At 36.1% G+C, this 20272-nt stretch overlaps 1 protein-coding gene across 1 annotated transcript in view; it reads left to right on the forward strand.

Moving 5' to 3' along the window:
* Positions 1-20272, forward strand: part of LOC134814730 (coiled-coil domain-containing protein 171-like) — a 30225-nt gene that overhangs the window by 4063 nt on the left and 5890 nt on the right. Inside the window, exons 2-16 of the mRNA XM_063822920.1 lie at positions 2203-2255; positions 2424-2532; positions 2767-2849; positions 2982-3156; positions 3278-3500; positions 3680-3899; positions 4041-4210; positions 4709-4868; positions 5064-5198; positions 5354-5478; positions 5638-5824; positions 6490-6627; positions 6786-6974; positions 7227-7344; positions 7618-7724. Coding sequence (XP_063678990.1) covers positions 2217-2255; positions 2424-2532; positions 2767-2849; positions 2982-3156; positions 3278-3500; positions 3680-3899; positions 4041-4210; positions 4709-4868; positions 5064-5198; positions 5354-5478; positions 5638-5824; positions 6490-6627; positions 6786-6974; positions 7227-7344; positions 7618-7724 — 2178 coding nt within the window. The 5' untranslated portion in view covers positions 2203-2216. The remainder of the gene's footprint in view (positions 1-2202; positions 2256-2423; positions 2533-2766; positions 2850-2981; positions 3157-3277; positions 3501-3679; positions 3900-4040; positions 4211-4708; positions 4869-5063; positions 5199-5353; positions 5479-5637; positions 5825-6489; positions 6628-6785; positions 6975-7226; positions 7345-7617; positions 7725-20272) is intronic.

Consider the following 20272-nt stretch of genomic DNA (forward strand, 5'->3'; position numbering starts at 1 on the left):
TGATGTAAACATCGTCACAAAATGATACGACATCGTAAATAGGTTACATTTTGCGGTGAAAATCTATATAAGGACGATACACGGATACAGTTTATTCAAGTATAGGGCAGTTGTTGTAAACATCGTCACAAAATGATACGACATCGTAAATAGGTTACATTTTGCGGGAAAACTCTATAAGTCTATATATAAGGACGATACACGGATACAGTTGATTCAAGTATAGGGCAGTTGATGTAAACATCGTCACAAAATGACATCGTAAATAGGTTAAATTTGGAAAAAATGATTATAGAATGAAATAGTCTGGGTTTCTAAATTTCCTGTATAAATCCATTCTAAATATAATAAGGACTATTGATATGAAGGTAAATCTATCTAAATTTTAAAATGACGTATGTGACGAAATTTACATTTCTTGCCCCTATTTTGAAGAACCATACCTCGGTTAAAATACAATTTTCTTCCAGGAATTATTGTTTGGTTATTGTTCAGCAAATTAGAACTCAAGTTTAACAATGCTGAGTTTAATTTTACTAAGTTACTGAAATGTGACGAAATTTACTTTTCCTGCCCCAACAGTATAATATCAATGTGATGAAAAATTGGCATGGGTTTCTATATTTCCTTTGTAAATCCATTCTAACTATAATAAGGACTGTTGATACGAAAGAAAATCTATCTAACTAATGCAAGGGCTGATGTGACGAAATTTACATTTCTTGTCCCTATTTTGAAGAATCATACCTCGAATAGGATATAATTTTACTCTATCACCATACCTATGTCGATAAACTAATTATTTTGCCAACAAATAGCAAATAAAGTTATCATATTTTTTTGTGACGAAATTTACAAATTTTTACCATGTTCAGGTGTTGAAATTTTGCCAATGTTAACATATCACTGCCATATAATAATTTATATGACCGGTGTGTGCTTGAAATATTGTTAATTGATCCTTAGTACGTAATATATGGTGTTTAAGTTGGTATACTAATATTTACTCAATTTCACACATGTTGAGATATCAATAAAATATGTGAACAATTCCAAACACATTCAGCTCACAAAATAATGCTAGACTATTCTGCATTTCTTGTCAGGATGTCATAAACATCCCTCATATCAATTTCATAAATGTGTGACAGAGTTTACATGGTGCTACCATTTAACGAAAAAAGTCGCTAAATATGTAGATAATAGTCATATGCAACTATCCTATAAATTTGAAATTCGAAAATTTGGTCAAACACGGCAACAAGGGGTCCATATAAACTCTGTCACGTTTTTATAGTGTGACAAAGTTTACAACTCACTGCCGGCCGCATTTAAGCGATATCTTATCGTCTGATAAAGATATCGTTATGCGACAAAGTTTATCTAGAGGATGAAACGATTATCCTAACCATTGAGGGTTTATATAGTTTTATAGTGTGACACATTTTACATCATCGTGCCATTTAGTAGGGTCAATAATATTTACCAATATCCTCAAACTTCAATGAACGTGTCCATATATAAAGCGAGACGATATATATATATATATATATTTATTAAACCGCTCCATTTTACTGACACCACGGCATCAACTTTAACACGACTTTCCGCAAAAACCGTAAAAGATATACAATTGAAACTTTTTTGACTCGGTCAAATACTTTAATGGCCTTCAAATCAGCATGAAACAATAAAAAATTGGCCAAGAAATAGGAGTTTTAGAGCCCAAAATTTGGACCCCCAAGTGGTGTCAAAAACGCGAATTAAATAGGTAATAATTATTTTAGTCTCTTGAGTCTTGACACCACTTTAGGGTTAGACGGGTTCCTGCTAGTATAGCTAATGTCGGTGATTTGACTCGTATTTGTTGAGCTGTATTCCATCGCAATAGATATTTTCAACGATTTTGGAATAATCTGTAGCATATAATAGATTTATAATTCAGAACAAGCTTTAAACTTTAAAAGCTGATATTAGATGAAATTAAGAGCTTTTAAATGACCTGACAAAAGTTAAAGAGGAGTTGGAGACTTTAACGTCCCAGCTTATCTTTGATAAACGTTTTGTTATTTAGCCAAACTTTCATTTGTCTTGAGATAACATCTTAATTTATTGCCCCATCATGTTTTCTAGCTTCTTCTTCACGTCGTATATTAGCTCCTCAATTTCCACGTTCACATAGATAAACAGTCTGAATCTCAGGACAGTAATGAAAAATGAGTGGAGAGCAAAGTCATGAGATAGATGAAGAAGAGGTACATTCCTATAGGATATACACTATTACATTCCTATAGGATATACACTATTACTATTACTATTACTATTACTACCTCTGCAGTTTATTCTTATGATAAATGTTGATTAATTTAATGAAAAAGATGCCAGTATATCTCTGAAAGCGATTGATTTATTGTTATTTGCAGGTACTAAAAGGTGTAAGCATGCTGCAACAGGAGCTTGAACTTGAAAGGTCATTAAATCATGGACTGGCTACCAAGTTTGAAGAGTTAAAAGTCCACTACGATAGTGATAGTACGTCAATTCTTTTTTTCCACCCCTTTTAATAAACTAGTAAATTGGAACAATGCATCACAAAGTCAGACCGACAGGGTACAGTGATAACAAAAATAGGTTAAATATCAGACAGGGACCAGGGAACCAGTCTGCTCTGTGTAATGATGATAAGATGTCCTAAGTTTTCGTTGTCATGCTATTTTAATTCTACTCACAACTTTTAAGTCTCATATTCAAATGCAGAAATTTCAGATGAAGTAACTACTGAGCTAAGAAAAAGGATTGTAAAGTTAGAGAATGAATTACTAACAGGGTTAAGCAAAGATAACGAAAAGGTATGCTTAAACAACCCTTAACATCTCTTGGTTTGCTTCTAAGCAGAACCGTTTCTGATTCTGAAACTTTTGACAAACTTAACTGAAATTCTGTTTTCTCTTGTTTTTTTACTTAATTTATCTACTTGACAGAGAGGAGGAGAGGAAGCCATCATGACTCGACTAAGAAAATTGCTGGAGAAAAGTGAAGCTGCTCGACATCAGTCAGAATATTCTCTATTGTTGGAACAGAAAAAGAGTGGGGAACTTAAAGACGAGATTGCTGATAGGGATGAAAAATTTAGTGAAGAGACTCAGAAATATAAAGGTAAATTTTTCAGATTTTCCAACGCTATTCTGCGTAATAAAAATACTCTGTAACTAACTACACCAGTCAAAGTTTTTAGCCTAACTAGACATATCATGTCTAACTTTAACAAAACAACCAGGGCTATTACAAGAGTGTCAAAACCGAGCAAAAGAGTGGGAGAAAGCTGTTGCACTGGCAGAAAAAGCAGCAGAAATGGAAAGAGAAAATATGGAGGCCAGTTTTGAGAATTTGAAAGCCATCATTTCAGAAAGGAATGGCCTTATTGAGTTTGTTACCTGTGAAGCAGAAGAAAAGAAAAAGCAAGTTGATGATATCGCTAAAGCCCTATCTACTGAACAAACGTTTGTGAATATCATGATATATACCCCTCAGCTCTCTCCCAATTTCATTAAAAACTTCATGTATTGATAATAAAGTAAAATAAATTGAGTTACCATAATCCAATTAACATAGTGTATCTTTTATTTATAATTATATACGATTTGAGAAGTCTGTTTTCTTTATAATATAACAATTTCAGCGAATGTAAAAAGACAAAAGAAAAACTCCTGACATGTGAACAAGTTATAATGCAGCAAAAAGAAGGAAACAAACAAACCCTCCTTAAGTTGGCTGTGTACGAACAAAAAGATAAAAAGCACCAACAAGATGTGAAAGGTTGGGCTGAGGAACGTAATAAGATTGAAGCTCAGCTGCAAAGGGAGAGGGGTTTCAATATACAGAACGCTCAGCAGTTTTCTGTAAGTTTTATTTGATTAAAAAAGTTTTGAAAACAATTTCAAATCGTCATTGATAATAAAAATTAGTTAGTGAATCATCGATTTTCTAATGTTTTTTCTGATAAAGCTAATCGTATCTTATAACCGCTTTTAAATTACCAGAAAGTTGAAGAAGAGCTAATAAAGTTGGAGAAAGCTAACAAAGAACTAACAGAGTGTTTGGAAAAAGAGCGAGAATTTAGGAAGAGAGCAGAGAGCGAGCTTGAGACTCGGACAAGGGATAACAAAGCTCTGATTGAGAAGAGCAGTGCACTTGAAACTAAAGTAAACAGGTCATCATAATCATATAGTCGATGTTTCACATAGTTTGGGAGAAGAAAATAAAGGAACATTGGTACTAGGAACTGACCGGTCTGAGGTTTTGGCTGCCGAACCGGAAACGGTCGGATAACAATCTATTTGAATCCAGTTTACCGCATTTTGCCGGATCAGAACCGGGGGGAGGCCGAGGGGGGGGGGGGGGGGGCGGGCATTTATCAATTATGATAGTTCTAAAATCCATGCGGATTTACACAAGAAATTCTTATCAACATTTTTTTCTAGTGCCTAAATATTTTCGAATCAGATACGAAACCCCGATTTTACATTTCGAGATCTGACTCTGAACCGGGTTCAGCTGGATATACCCGGTCGGTTCCTAATCAGCAAAGTCTATTGCTGAATTTCAAGCATCGACGAACGAGATGCATATGCTTTTTTTGCAGACTTTCTTAGCACCATTTACCTCAGTAACCTGAGTTTTTAAAATAATTTGGGGAACCAATTTTCAGTTTGACTCAATCAGAAGTAAAGATAAAAGAAGAATTGAACCAGAAGTTAAAGGAAAAAGAAGAACACATATCTCATCTGCTGGGTGAAATAGACCAACATCAGACAATATGCTCAGACTTGGCCAATGAACTACAAACTCTTCAGACTGGTATGGAACAGGTTAGTGGCCCGAAAAGAAAGATAAGCGAGCATATCGCTCTAAAATTCCTTAAAACTAAAACGCGTGGCTTGTTTCACCTAATCAAACTACAAAATCCATCACGATCTACAGTGAGTTTCTTGCAAACAGATCTGGAACTTAATTGAATCAATTTTTGCTGTGGAAATAGAAACTAATTTCAAACTATCCCTCAGATAGAGCAACAGTACAGTAGGAGTATAGCAAGTATAGAGCTGTTATACTGCCAACATTTTACCAGGTCTGCTTCCACACCACCGCTTGACATGGTCACCCTTATCTCTGATAAATTCAACCACCTCACTAAACATGTGAGTCATGGTGGATATGATTTAAACTTACATTGATTTCCTGAAAATACTTTTGAGTTGTTATTGAAATTTCCGTTCGTAGAACGGGTTACAGATTAATAGAATTTAAAGGGTAACGGTTGAATTATCCAATTATAAAGTTATCGAAACTTCAGGTGTTGGTGCAAGAAACGGAGATAGAATCTCTAAGACGTGCAGTGGAGAGAAGTGAATCTTTGTGTGAAGTGCAGAAGAAATCTATTGAGTCTAAATCTGAAACTATCAATACTTTCCAAGACCAGTAAGAGAAAATCATGAATCATTCGAAGATCTTTAGAGCATGCTGTGCTGATACCATGAGATACCGAACAAATTATAGTGATTGTATAATTTAATTTTAATCATTATGATTTAAACTCACTCCACAATGTCCCACAAAAGCCAGCACTAATATTTGCAGAATAAAAGAGCTGACAGATCAGGCGGGATCTCAACAACAGGAACTGACCATAACACTCGCCACCAACAAAGCCCTACAACAACAAGTCCAGGACATGACCACTTTGCTGGCAACCGAGCAGGAGAAAACCCTTACCCTCCTCAAGGACAAGAAGGAGGTTATCAAACAGAAACACGACTCTCTCAAGGTAGGAACATTTTGTACTGCATATATAGCTGGGTCAGAAAAGTTTGCTCTCCTGGAAATATTAACTTAATACATACTCCCTAGCAGCGCCAATAGAAGCTTCTTAATTCTGATATCTCGTCTACACTCTACAGCTTGTAATTGTAATTTTGTTTTTTCAACTTCTTGTTTTATTCAACTTCTTGTTTTTTTCTACTTCTTAACCACTGGATTGGCCTGACACCAGCCACCACCATCTACTGATAACACCGTGCAACTCCAAAATCCACCGAATCAGCAAATAATATGGAGCACAGCAAAACACCTCAAGTTGTGTCTTCTCGGTTGACAGTTCGTCTAACTGTGCTTGTCTCCTGACCTCTCTCTCTAACCTCTCTACTGTTCATATCACACGTCCTGTTCGTTCACTTGATCTGTTTAGTGTTTTCTGTGAAGTGTCAATATTGCACGATTTAAACATGCACTGAGATGAGTTATGAAGATTTTTAGTTGTACATGTACTGCATAATATGATGTGTTAAGATGGGATAATGCCGTCAGCGCGTGCGGACTGCGGAGTGTGTAGTCTCACTATTATTAAAGAAGCAACTGTAACACTTAACCGAAGTAGCCCCACTCAAACTGGTAGATATGCAGCTAAGATTGTAACTGTCTCCATGCCAACAGGAGCAATGTGAGACAGTGCGACAGATAAGTGAGACACTAGGAGACAAGACTGGAGACACAGACTGGACTGAGATCTGTAGATGTGCTCTGGTGGCTGCTCAGAAGTGTTGTGCTGAGAAGAAAGAGCTGAGTGTACTGGTTAGTGTTCTGTTCTGACGGTTATACTTTAGAGTTATATCAATAGTGCAAACTTTATTCTGTTCGGAAAGTATTAGATGTAACAGAAAAGGGAAAAAGTATTGATCAAAGGATTTATATTTGTGGATTAAGGCACGAATTAGACTGTTTTATTCCAGCTAAAAGAAGCACAAGAAGAGATAAAAACGTGTCACGTGTCCATGGAAACGCTTAGTAAAGCTGTGGACTCAACACGTGTGGATTGTTCCCGGAAGCTGGCTGAAAGTGAGACCTTGCATTCCGATCATACCAAATCCCTGGAGGATAACTATCTGCAACTCATAGATACTCTCAACACTAAACTCAAGGTTAACAAATTCTCCTGATTTGGCATTTTTGCTAAATTCATTCAAAAGTTTCTAATTAATCCCGCAATTTATTTTGAATTGTAGATGACGAAGTGAGAGTCTCCACTCAGTGTGTGGAGACTCTCACTTCGTCAACTACAATTCAAAATAAATGATTGACCCACTCATAAGAGCGAAAAAAGATTACCAGTAATCCCGCAATTCCTTATACTACTAACTAAACTAAGCTAACAGGTGATTTCTTATCTTTAGGGGATAGAAATGAATTCCTCAACAACAAATGACAAGATTAGATCGTTTTACCAAGAGAACGAGAAGCTGAAGGAACATGTTCATTCTCTTGAAGAGGATCTTCTGACATGTGAACAGCGTGAGTTATGATTTGTTCAAATGTTTAATGTTCATATAATTACTTGGCGCTGAGTTCTAATCATGGTTACAAGGTTATCTGTTGAGCAAGGATATCGGAGTTGTTCAAAGTCTATGTGTAATGTATATGATCGGTTGGGACTGTACGTCTATCTTGATAAGAAATTCTAAAACACAGTCATTAATCAATTGACTGATTAGATAACATAAGAAAGAAGGTATCAGTAGTTCTAAGCTTTCTACTGCCAGTAAGTTGACCGCACTCTCTCTACAGGAAGAGTAAACTTCCAAGCAGCAGTAGGAATGTTAGGGAGCACAGTGCTACATCACATGAACAGTTATAACAGACTTCTACACGTTCTATCATTCTACAAACACCAGGTTAGCTAACCCATTACCACGGTTTTTATAAAATGCGAAATATTTGTAACATCCGCGTAACGAAATCATTTTATCGGTACTATTTTAACGCTGCTGGATTATCACCTATTAGTGAACAACCTGTCTAAACCAAGTATAGTATAACTATAATATTATGTACATGTAATTTACACCTCCAGTACATGGCTACATTAGAGAACATGTGAAACTCAATGAATCACAAATTAAAAATACACGCAAGGCGATATGCACTATGCAGCTGTTTTTGATGTACATATAATTTTGAAATGTTCTTCTTGATGCTCTTTGTTGCTTCTCTGATATTACGCTTGCCATATACAACTTGTTAACATGGTTAACATGGTTAACATGGTTAACACGGTTAACATGGTTAATACGGTTAACATGGTTAACATGGTTAAAACATGGTTAAATCTCCGTTCTGTAATACATTTTATGGCTTGTTGAACCTGCCACCTGATAGTATTTTCACAAATTCAGGAAAGTGTACTGTTATATAGGAGAGATGTTTACAATACACCAATAATTCTAATTTAGTAATACATAGCATACTTAATTCGTCCAGCATATATAATACTTCAGTCGTAAATGGCCCACATTATATTCCGCAGAGTAACTTCACTTCATTCTCACTTGTGGAGGCGACCAATTGTAATGCCTTGTTACCAGCGGGCAGCGGTTAAGACAATAGAAGAAATTGATCCAATTTTATGTGGTATTGACGACGCTTTGGCTGGCCCAAATTGTTATATATATTGTAAGAGCTAACAACAAAGTTTCCGTTCGTACCTAGACCTTACTTAATACTATTTTCGCTTGAATATATTTATTTTTTCCGAATTTAATTATTCAAAAGGAACGTCTCCGAACTGAGTGTATACTGTGTACATAACAGTGTGGGTATGCCAAATATTTGTAAGTCTGGCTGGCGCCAAACTTACAAACATTTGAATTATGTACATTCGTGTATATTCGTTTCCTTTGTGTAATCATTTGCTCAGTTTAGTTTCACGCACCTCGTATACGTTACCATTGTCCATTATTTTCTCTGTCCTTAGCCTAATATAAGCAGTAAGCACGGTATATTATTATGAGTAAATTTTCTCTCCTGTACTTTACTTCCTTTAGTAATAAGCTGTTTATTATAATATATTATAATATTGTTATTTAACGAGGTGTGATCGTCATCTTCTAACAGCTAGAGGGTCCGCAGTAGTCCCATTACCTTAGTATTGCTGTAAAACTTCTGTAATATTGTTATTTGTAAACAAAAGATTATTCATAGTTTAGATTGTATTTCCGTTGCCAGTTGGATATTCAAATTGAAACCAATTAGATATTTTTACGCATTATTTTAACTAGCAGGAACCCGTCTAACCCTAAAGTGGTGTCAAGACTCGAGAGACTAAAATAATTATTACCTATTTAATTCGCGTTTTTGACACCACTCGGGAGTCCAAATTTCGGGCACTAAAATTGTTATTCCTTGGTCAATTTTTTATTTTTTCATGCTGATTTGAAGGCCATTAAAGCATTTGACCCAGTCAAAAAAGTTTCAGTTGTATATCTTTTACGGTTTTTGCGGAAAGTTGCGTTAAAGTTGATGCCGTGGTGTCAGTAAAATGGCACGGATAAATAAATATATATATGAATAAATATATATAAATATATATGTGAAGAAGAGGAGAAGGAGGAAGAGAAAAAAGATTAATCGTACTACATCCCACAGACATCAGAGTACGTTAATCAAAGGTACTCTTCCCAAGGTTGAAGACTTGTCAATGGAAAACATGTCCAGAACAGTTGTAAATCTTACAGACAAAGAGCTTAGTAAAGAGCAACTCTATGTCTTTTTCTTGTCTCACAAGGTTGCACCTACACCTCCCCTACCAGATCTAAGCCGCTTCGAGAACGATTTGTGTAGATGGTTTTCTAAAATGAGAGCTAAAGTTGTATTTGATAGCTTTAAATGTGGACCCAACAAAGCAGATAAGAGAGTTACTGACATGGAACGTTGTCTTATAAAGACTGATGCATCACGTACTTTCGAATCTTGTGAAAACCCTGCACTTGAGGCGTTTATAAAATGCTGCAGAGCAGAAGTAGACCTCCACAGGCCAACTCAGAAATTCGTCTCACCAGATAACATCGCTGCGCCCATCAGAGCAGCTCTCAAAGAAGTCAAAGGTTGGAAAGACATTGTTATCAGACCATTCGATAAAGGAGTAGGATTCTTCCTTCTTAGTGAAGAAGATTATATTCAACGAATAGGTGTACATTTAAATGATAGATCTGTATATAGTATTGTAAATAATATAGATGATTTAGTTGTAGAATTGATTGATAAAATTTCGAATTGGACAGTTGAGTTTAAAGATGAATTAGGTATGTCCAAGAAGGTCAAGGAGTGGGTTATTCCATGTACTGAGCTTAACCAGCCTGGAAACATGTACCTGAATCCCAAGGCACACAAACCACCTTTGTATCCTGGGAGGATGATTACCACCGGCTGTGGTTCATACATTGAAAACCTTTCTGCCTTGACTGCGTATGAATTGAAGAAGGCTACTTTGAATTATAGAATTATTGATACCCCTCACTTTCTGAGGAAGATAGATAGCCTGAACGAGTCTAGCATATTGTTGGGAAAGGAGGTTATACATGTTGCCATCGATATATCTAACATGTTTACCAACATTCCTAGGGATATGGGGATCCAACAATGCACTAAGCACCTGAATAAAAGGAGTAGTGGTGCTCAATTGTTTAGTACAGAATGCATTATTAGTGCACTAGAAATTACTCTTGATTACAACATTGCTTCATTTAACGGTATAACATACCGCCAGGAGCGTGGAGCAGCGATGGGTCCTAAGAACTCATGTGAGTATGCTGATTGTGCTATGGATAAGATTGATATCTTAGTTAACGAGGGAGATCTAGAATATGGCCCGCCTCATAGACCAGCATTCTGGGGTAGATTACGTGATGACATTTATATGGCTTGGCCCGGTACTGTTGAGGAACTATTACAATTCATGGAATGGCTCAATAGTATCCACCCAAACCTTTTGTTTACTTACGACTACTCTAGGGACGGCGTTGAGTTTCTAGACACCTATGTCTATGCTGTTGGTGATGTTGTCCACACCAAACTCTACTCTAAACCTAGTGACACCCACTGCTACCTTATCCCCACGTCATGCCATAGGAACCATGTTGTAAAAAACATACCTTTTGGAGTGGCGAGGCGGGTGAGACAGAACAACAGTGAAGACACTAACTTCTTGGAGCAGAGAGAGGTCTATACACGTTACCTTCTAGCCCGAGGTTATCATTCCAGTATTATAGAAGATGCCTTTAACAAATTTAGTGATATAGCTAATAGGAAAAACTTGTATACCCTTAAAGACAAGGATGAGTCGACTGCCTGTTTAATACCCATGGTGATGGATCAAAATCCAGCACTTCCCAACATGGGGGGCATTATCCATAAGTATAAGCACCTTCTCAACCTTGATCCGGCCCTGAAGAAGCTGGTACGTGCGGACAGTGTATTCGTGAGTCATCGAAAGAATCAAACTATCGGTGGCATGCTTGTACACAATAAGTACCGTGCCAGTGGAACTTTAAACTGTGATAATGAGAGAGAAACAACTGCAAGTCAGATCCAGGAACCAGACTCCGAAAGTCTAAGGGCGGTTCCCGGGGCTGTCGACCCAGGGTGCCATGCTTGTGGTAAATGCTATGTTTGTAAGCAAAATTTCCTGTCCCCCTGTTCCAACTTTAGTAGTCACCATTCTAAACAAGTTTTCCCTATAACTAAGTATATATCTTGTCAGAGTTATAACCTCATTTATTTAATGGAGTGTAAGACTTGTAAACAGTCGTATGTCGGTTATACTACCTCAAATCTCCCTAAGAGATTCTCTAACCATAAGAGTCACATAAAGAAAGGTATAAGAAGTTGTAAATTAGTTAACCATTTTTTAGATATTGATCATGATTTAGATTTTAGTACCATAGCCTCCTATAATTCCTCACTTAGTAAGCACCTTTCTGTCATTATAGTAGACGCTTTAGTATTTGAGCCTAATATTAGTAAAGCAGACAAAGAAAAGGCTATGGAAGCTAGAGAGGGGTTCTACCAGACCCAATTGAAAACCCTTGAACGGTTTGGGGGTATGAACACCCTTGATAGTAACCATATACTTTTTAAATCTGCCGGAGCTTAGTTTTAGTTTTAGTATATTTTGTAGATTTTATTTAGTTATACCATTATTCCAGAGACGTGCATACTACATTTTTTACTTTAGTATTAATTTTACGGGTTTTTTGTTGTGATTTTAAGTGATTTTCCGAGAATCAGTTATCAGTATTTAGATAAGAGATAAGATAAGAGTACATTTTTAACGGCTTTCAGTTTCTTTTTTAAATTTCAGTTCATCAGATTTTCCCACTGCTTTTAGTTTGTATTTATTCTCAATTGTATATGATTCGTATAATGTTGTAGTTACTTTAATGATATAATTTCTCAGAATTGATGTAAATAAATGATGCAAAGACTTTGGACGATCTAATCACAACCGCTTTCTTTTATTGTGTAGAAGTCCAGCCATGAAATATATATATATATATATCGTCTCGCTTTATATATAGTAAGATTAATATCATTGACGGGACAAACTGCAACGATAAAAGCGCAGATTATATTCATTAAAATGGTTCACAACTCCTACTTGTATGTGATACGGAACAGCAGTACACTCTTCAAGGTATTAATACAGCTTCAGATCCTCGCTCAACATTCCGTGGGGGACAGTACCTGCACCCGAGGTATTATTCAGGAGTGATTGAATATTGTACTAATTCTGTACTCATGTAATTGTAGACAGTCATAATGTGGGGCACAGCTTACAAAGCTTCTTCATGTTGTTTATAATCGATCATACTATTGACTAGTGACTTGGACTTTAAATGTTTAGGATTAGGTGTCTTTTATATCGAAGTGTAACTTATATAATATAAGTGTAACTTATATAATATTAACTATTAAACTAAGTTTCAGACTAGTAACTTGTATTTATTATTATACATTTATCTAGTTGACTGACACAGTGTAATTTGATTTAATGAGAATGGAAGCTGTTATGTGGAACATAAACAAGCATGATCTGTGTTCAGGCGGGAATATTTCTTGTTCCTAGAGTAGTTACGTAATGTCGTTTGATATTTCTTTAATTGAGGCCGTTGTTACATGTCTGGACTATTTCAAAACTTCATTACAACAATTCTCGGCCGATATTCGTTCTTTATAAAATTATAATGTGCTACAGTTCTTTAGGAGGTGCTAGGCATGTTAATTAACCTGTTATAACTCTTGAAGTTGACGATTAGACGAGGTCATTTGTTTCATTTAGCCCCGATCTGCAGGATTAGATAATCTCGTTTTTGTGGAATTTCGTGAAATATTCACAGTTCACATTCTTTAACACGATCCTTGAGGATCAAAATGATGGAATATCCTAAATATAGACCGAAAAAAAACAGGGAACCAGGATCCTAACAGCTCTCTCGTGTTTCACTTTGCTATTGAACTAACTGTAAGGCATTACATTTTTATCGCGTGTTATCTGTTCTTTGCAAAATTCATTCTTCCGTAACGGAACATTTTCCGTCACATGCCTACTATTATACGGTGTACTTTCTAATGATAAACTTTAGAAAAGTGATAACATCTATTGTGCTACTATCGGTACACTTTACAGAAATGCTAACTTATCTATTGTCTATTTGTCCAAGCTGCAACGCGCAATGTTATACTCATTGAGAAGTTGAGAGATCGGGTGATCTGACGGAAACGTGTAGTTTTTAAAATTTGTATCTCTTCAGCGGTATTTGCATTGCAATATTGTGTTTCTTAATCCTTTGTATTATATTTCGTATGCACAGAAGAAAAGAAAGTAACTTTTTAAGTCAGCCACATAATTTTAAAATATTCAAAATTAGCCACATAAATCATAGTTTGGTTAATTTGTTTCAATGCATTGAAATTTGACGTTTGTGTAGATTTTGTTCGATCCAAAAAGGTCAACAGCGCTGTAACATTCTGTAGTCCCTCATGTAAAATAGATAATACGTCATGTGATTAGGTCGTGATGTGCCTATCTCTTCATGCTGTGTACATTCCTATTCGTTAAATTAGCTTATGAGCAGCACGATTCTTAATAAGCGTTCATGTTGCGACGAGGCATTCATTGTAATTAGTTATTAGAGATCAAGTGCTGGCTCTGCGCCAGCTATAAGTAATATATAATTGGTTCACCACTCACCAGGTTATAAGCTCTTGATTTTGAGCTTGATTTATCCTTGTAGTTGTGTTTGTATTTTACCGGTGAGATTCTTCAGAACAGCGCCAGTGACTAACATATTATTATCGATCCCATATTATTGTACACGAAAATAACTTGCTATCTAAGATTTTTATTGAGACAGTTTTCTCACTTGTGTAATGAAATGATGTGATAAACTAAACATAATGGCTTATTTTGATATCCAAACTTTGACAGTTAGTTCAAATGATCGGGGGTCAAGTTGGGTATACCGTATAGAATGTATGTAGTGTATACATAATGTATAATTCTGAACACCTGTGTCCAGAGCAAACGTGTCCCAAAATGGATGTCACTGGTTCCCTAATCCCCAATTACATAAATGTTAAATATTTAGTTCTCACCCCTATTTTAGTTCTCACTAATTCCAGTATCCACTCCGAGTTATTTTGAGAGAGGATTTGTGTTGAAGTAAACCTTGTCACCTCCATTATAACACCCTGGTTTTGCCGCTTCTAAGAGTTTACCAATTAAAGAACTGTTGACTAATTCTGGATGCCTTCACGTGTCATGGTTATGTGCCAGGTGCCGTGTGCACCGTCTAGCACCGTACAGCACCTGCCACCTTTGTGCAAAAGGTGTGAAATTATTGAGTATTCAATCAATATAGAGGATTTTCTTACAGGTTTTGAGTTTCCCGCTCTAAGTAGTACAACAATCCTTTTACATCATCAGGTCTTATTTTATTTTCCAAGACTGGGATATTTTATTATTTTCTCTTCTTTTCGTGTTGAATAGTTTATAAAAGTGTTTGGGATCAGTTTCTGAGTTATCTGCAATAAATATTAGGAAATTATAAATTAATCGTTTTTGCGAAGCAACTCTATGATTCGATAAGCTTGTTGCATATAATACATTATTGGACTGTAATAAATTGTGCGTCGTACTACATAATACATATCGTTACACATTGCAGAGTACAAATTTCTCTGTTAAAGTAAAGAGTTGCCCAGCAACCTTCACACAAAACTTGTTACTTTCAAAGTTGTATTGTTTAATTCCAATATGGAAACATTCGAACATCTCTCCTTATCTTGCGAAAATAAAGAGGAGGATATGTTTCAACCTATCCTTGAACCCTGACATTTTGAATTATTCATGATAAACCTGACTGTATCAATTATTATTAATTCTTACCATTTATCCTAAAGTTGTTACTCTACCCCTGTTTTCATAATCAACACTCGACATTTATTTAAGAGGGTTCACAATTTTGACATCTTGTACAACTTCCAATGAATAATGGAATAATCCAATTTTAAATGTCCTGATATTTTAAGGTGGATGGCTTCTAGAGATGATGATGCAAATGGGGACGAAGCGGGTAATCTCCATGAAAAATCCGAAGATGGAAAGAAGAATGGGTTAGTTTCCACCCTACCATCATCTGAAGAACGGCTCACGATAAACTCGTTTCAAGACTGTTTCACTATGAAAATTCTGGCTTATCGTTCTCATTTCCTGCCTCCCATGATATTCCTAACATTTTTCATTATGATGGTCCTGTGTTACATTCACGCTCCCAGTCAATATCGTGAGGTAAAAGTGTTCCAGATCAGCAATCTCGGTAACTGGGGTTCCGGTATCAGTTTTTTCAGTTCATCCATGGTGGTTATCGCTTGGCTCATGTACAATCTGAGTTCAGAGATGATCGGACAGAGGATTCTAAACGAATACAAAAAGAAAATACTCACCTGCTACGGGCCATCTGTGTACAAGCTAGGTTCCCTAATCTTGTTTTTTGGGCTGATCGTGACTGGTTGTTTCCAACAAGGTTACAACAAACCTGCTCATAACATTGGGGTTTTGGCCATGGCTGTTGGGTTCGGGATGATCCTTTACTACGACATGGTTTTCTTGTGGTACAGCAAGGACAGAACAATTCTTCACAAGATCAGCGCTGTAGCTCAAGTGATCCTGGTCATGTTAATTGTTTCCTTTGGAGTTGGCTTTGTAGTCCTCCTTGGTCTGGCTAAATTGGCGTGGATAAAAGAAGAGGAGGCCGCATTGGCCGCATTGAATATAACAGAATGTCCAGATTGGGGTGTAGATGAAGCGCTGAAAGGGAACGTTTATCCCCATTACTACCCCTGTAAAAGTCAAACTCTCTGGGCAAGCAATGACCCTGGCTGGAATGAGTTCAAATATTCTTCTCTTTTGGAAGTTTTAATGTTTATTGGTGTGGCCTTCTACCCTCTTACTTATCTTATGCAGTTGGAAAGAGAGAGTAAGTTACCTTCGTGGATCATTCCGGTTTTGGCATGGCATATTCCGCGTCGCTCGAACAACACGGTTTCTGATATGAAATACGAAGTCCCAGTATAGAGATAGAGTTGGCAGTCCATATTATTATGTATTAGAATTAAACACTGTGAATATGCATGGGGGCCAAAATTCAGTACACACATGTTAGTTTCTAACATAGCCATGTTTCATATTTGAGACTTGCAACTTTGCTGATGACATACTGTACCTACTCGTTCGAGAAAATAAACATCCACTCGGAAACAATTAACTTTTGATTTGATGTATTCCTCACATGAGTGATTATTTTAAATTATTTTCTCGTATGTTTTTAACCTTCTTTGATAGCGTAGAATGAATGTGTTAGTTAATCAATTGTTTTTAACCTTTTCTTATTTAAGTCATGAAATTAAATCTAGAATTGAGTAATCAGTAAGCACATTCAATTACCATTTACCATGTTTAAAGCAGGACAAGTGTTATTTAATAGAAAAGGAAACATCACTTGACCCACCTTATTACAAATGAAACCCATTTTAAGATCTCAAACTCACATTATTCATTACAATCTTACTAATTGATAATACAAAATATGTACCTCTTTGAATAGAAAGGATAAGACCCAATACAATCACACCGTGAGTCTTCTGTGAAGTAAATATTTAAAAACGGTTAATCTCATAGCTGGATCAACTAAATGAAATTATGTAAAATCTTTCGAATTTTAAGAGAATGTTTTTTTGCATTCCTGTAATTTCTTTTCGTTTGCCAAGTGCCAATTGTACTTTTGATCTATCTTTAAATATTATCAAAAGATATATATTTGTAATTAATTTTCAATTAATCTGGTGTAGCGTCTTCAGATACAGATATAGGATACAGATAAAGGATGCAGATATAGGATACAGATATAGGATACAGATATAGGATACAGATATAGGATACAGATATAGGATACAGATATAGGATACAGATATAGGATACATATATAGGATACAGATATAGGATACAGATATGGGATACAGATATAGGATACAGATATAGGATACAGATATAGGATACAGATATAGGATACAGATATAGGATACAGATATAGGATACAGCAGGGCATACACTAAAACAGGGGTTTGTGACGGCCAACCCAAATGACCTCATCGGAAGGTACAGATGCAGATTTTTCTAAAATCCCGACAGACTTTTTGATGAGTGCAAAATAACCGCAACTAGCACATTTATATGAGTTATATAAGAAAAATAAACCTCAAAATGCTACATTTTAAAGTTATGGTAGAAAATGTGATTTTTGGGCTGGGGAGGTCCCAGAAGCTTTTACAAGAGTGCAAAATTATCTACCACTAACACTTCCTACTTAAATCTAGCCTGAATTATCAGAAAATATAAGATTTCTATCCTTTCTGTACATATCTTCTCAACTGAAGGTTTCGAATTGTGTAATCACGTGAGACCGAAGATGTGTTGAACTTAAAGTAGGACCACTCCCCTTTTTGCAACTTCAGTGGATCAGTAGGTTGAGCTAATATAAGCCCCATATCAAATTTCCCCTCTAGTCGCACCTCTTTCAGAAGATTTTATTTTTAAGACTAAATTTCTCGAAAATTCTTCTTTCGTGGACTAAAATGTTAAAGCTGTTAGTGTCTAACTCTAACTGTAAACAATAAAAATTAAAAATCGCGTAAAAATCCGAATAATTTTGCAGATAAAAATGTAAAAAATTCATCATGAAATTGAAACATTCATACTCCATAAATCCGATTCATAAAAAAGCTCACTACGTATCTGCGTAACAGCACATTCAAATTTCAGTGCGTTAGAAGCTTAGATCATGTGAAATGTAATACTCATATTATCTTATCCTCGGTGAGATGAATGTGCTAATTTCGTCAAGGACGCGATGATTTAACCATTATGCCAAGATCTGCTATTGAACTGTTGTTATTAAATGAGAACAGCTAAACTTATCAGTTTTGCTTTTGGGCCAGTCATGACATCACCACGTTAACTAAGATGAAAGGAAGCTCCGATTCGGTGTTATTCCTGTTTGGTGTTGCCAGTTGAGGTTCATTTTCTTTGTCTCTCACTTGCTGAGTTTGTTAGGGAGCCCCTTCTTAGCTTCTTGAACATTCTGGATCACCGTCCTTAGTTTATGATAACGATAAATGTTTAACTGTTGTATTAGGTAAATGGGACATGGGTGTATAACGTATTTTAATATAAAAGTCACAATTGTGTAAAGGATGAGGTGTTAAAAAGTCAGTTGCATGCATCTTGTTGGCATTAGTAAGATTTAAGCTCTGAAACCTTGAAGCTAAACGTTATCTCTGGTGAGGGTAGGTACCGCCATAAAACTGCTTATCTAAGGTATTAATATTGCTGTAGAACTGGTTAGGGGTTTGAAACAGGCCGCCTCCGGTTCTTAGAAACATCACACATCTGTTACATCCTTTCAAAATCCAAAACTTTTTCTGTCAAATTAAATTGTCTTTAAATTGTCTTTATTTGGTAGGTAACCATTATGCCAAGATCTGCTATTGAACTGTTGTTATTAAATGAGAACAGCTAAACTTATCAGTTTTGCTTTTGGGCCAGTCATGACATCACCACGTTAAATAAGATGAAAGGAAGCTCCGATTCGGTGTTATTTCTGTTTGGTGTTGCCAGTTGAGGTTCATTTTCTTTGTCTCCACTTGCTGAGTTTGTTAGGGAGCCCCTTCTTGAACATTCTGGATCACCGTCCTTACTTTATGATAACGATAAATGTTAAACTGTTGTATTAGGTAATGGGACATGGGTGTATGACGTATTTTAATATACAAGTCACAATTGTGTATTTAAGATGAGGTGTTAAAAAGTCAGTTGCATGCATCTTGTTGGCATTAGTAAGATTTAAGCTCTGAAACCTTGAAGCTAAACGTTATCTCTGGTGAGGGTAGGTACCGCCATAAAACTGCTTATCTAAGGTATTAATATTGCTGTAGAACTGGTTAGGGGTTTGAAACAGGCCGCCTCCGGTTCTTAGAAACATCACACATCTGTTACATCCTTTCAAAATCCAAAACTTTTTCTGTCAAATTAAATTGTCTTTAAATTGTCTTTATTTGGTAGGTAACCATTATGCCAAGATCTGCTATTGAACTGTTGTTATTAAATGAGAACAGCTAAACTTATCAGTTTTGCTTTTGGGCCAGTCATGACATCACCACGTTAACTAAGATGAAAGGAAGCTCCGATTCGGTGTTATTTCTGTTTGGTGTTGCCAGTTGAGGTTCATTTTCTTTGTCTCCCACTTGCTGAGTTTGTTAGGGAGCCCCTTCTTGAACATTCTGGATCACCGTCCTTACTTTATGATAACGATAAATGTTAAACTGTTGTATTAGGTAATGGGACATGGGTGTATGACGTATTTTAATATACAAGTCACAATTGTGTATTTAAGATGAGGTGTTAAAAAGTCAGTCGCATGCATCTTGTTGGCATTAGTATTACTAGCATGAATCCGTATAATCTAACCCTAAACGGTGTCGAGACTCAAGACTCAAGATACTAAAATAATTATTACCTATTTAATTGGCGTTTTTGACACCACTTGGGGGTCCAAATTTTCGGCTCTAAAATCATTATTCCTTGGCCAATTTTTTTATTTTTTCATGCTGAATTGGAGGCCATTAAGGCATTTGACCCAGCCAAAAAAGTTTCAGTTGTATATCTTTTACGGTTTTTGCGGAAAGTCACGTTAAAGTTGATGCCGTGGTGTCAGTAAAATGGCACGGATATATATCGTCTCGCTTTATATATAGTAAGATTTAAGTTCTGAAACCTTGAAGCTAAACGTTATCTCTGGTGAGGGTAGGTACCTGGTATTGCCATAAAACT

The sequence above is a fragment of the Bolinopsis microptera genome, chromosome 5 (genome assembly GCF_026151205.1).
Source record: "Bolinopsis microptera isolate Bmic1 chromosome 5, MBARI_Bmic_1.0, whole genome shotgun sequence".
Lineage (NCBI taxonomy): Eukaryota > Metazoa > Ctenophora > Tentaculata > Lobata > Bolinopsidae > Bolinopsis > Bolinopsis microptera.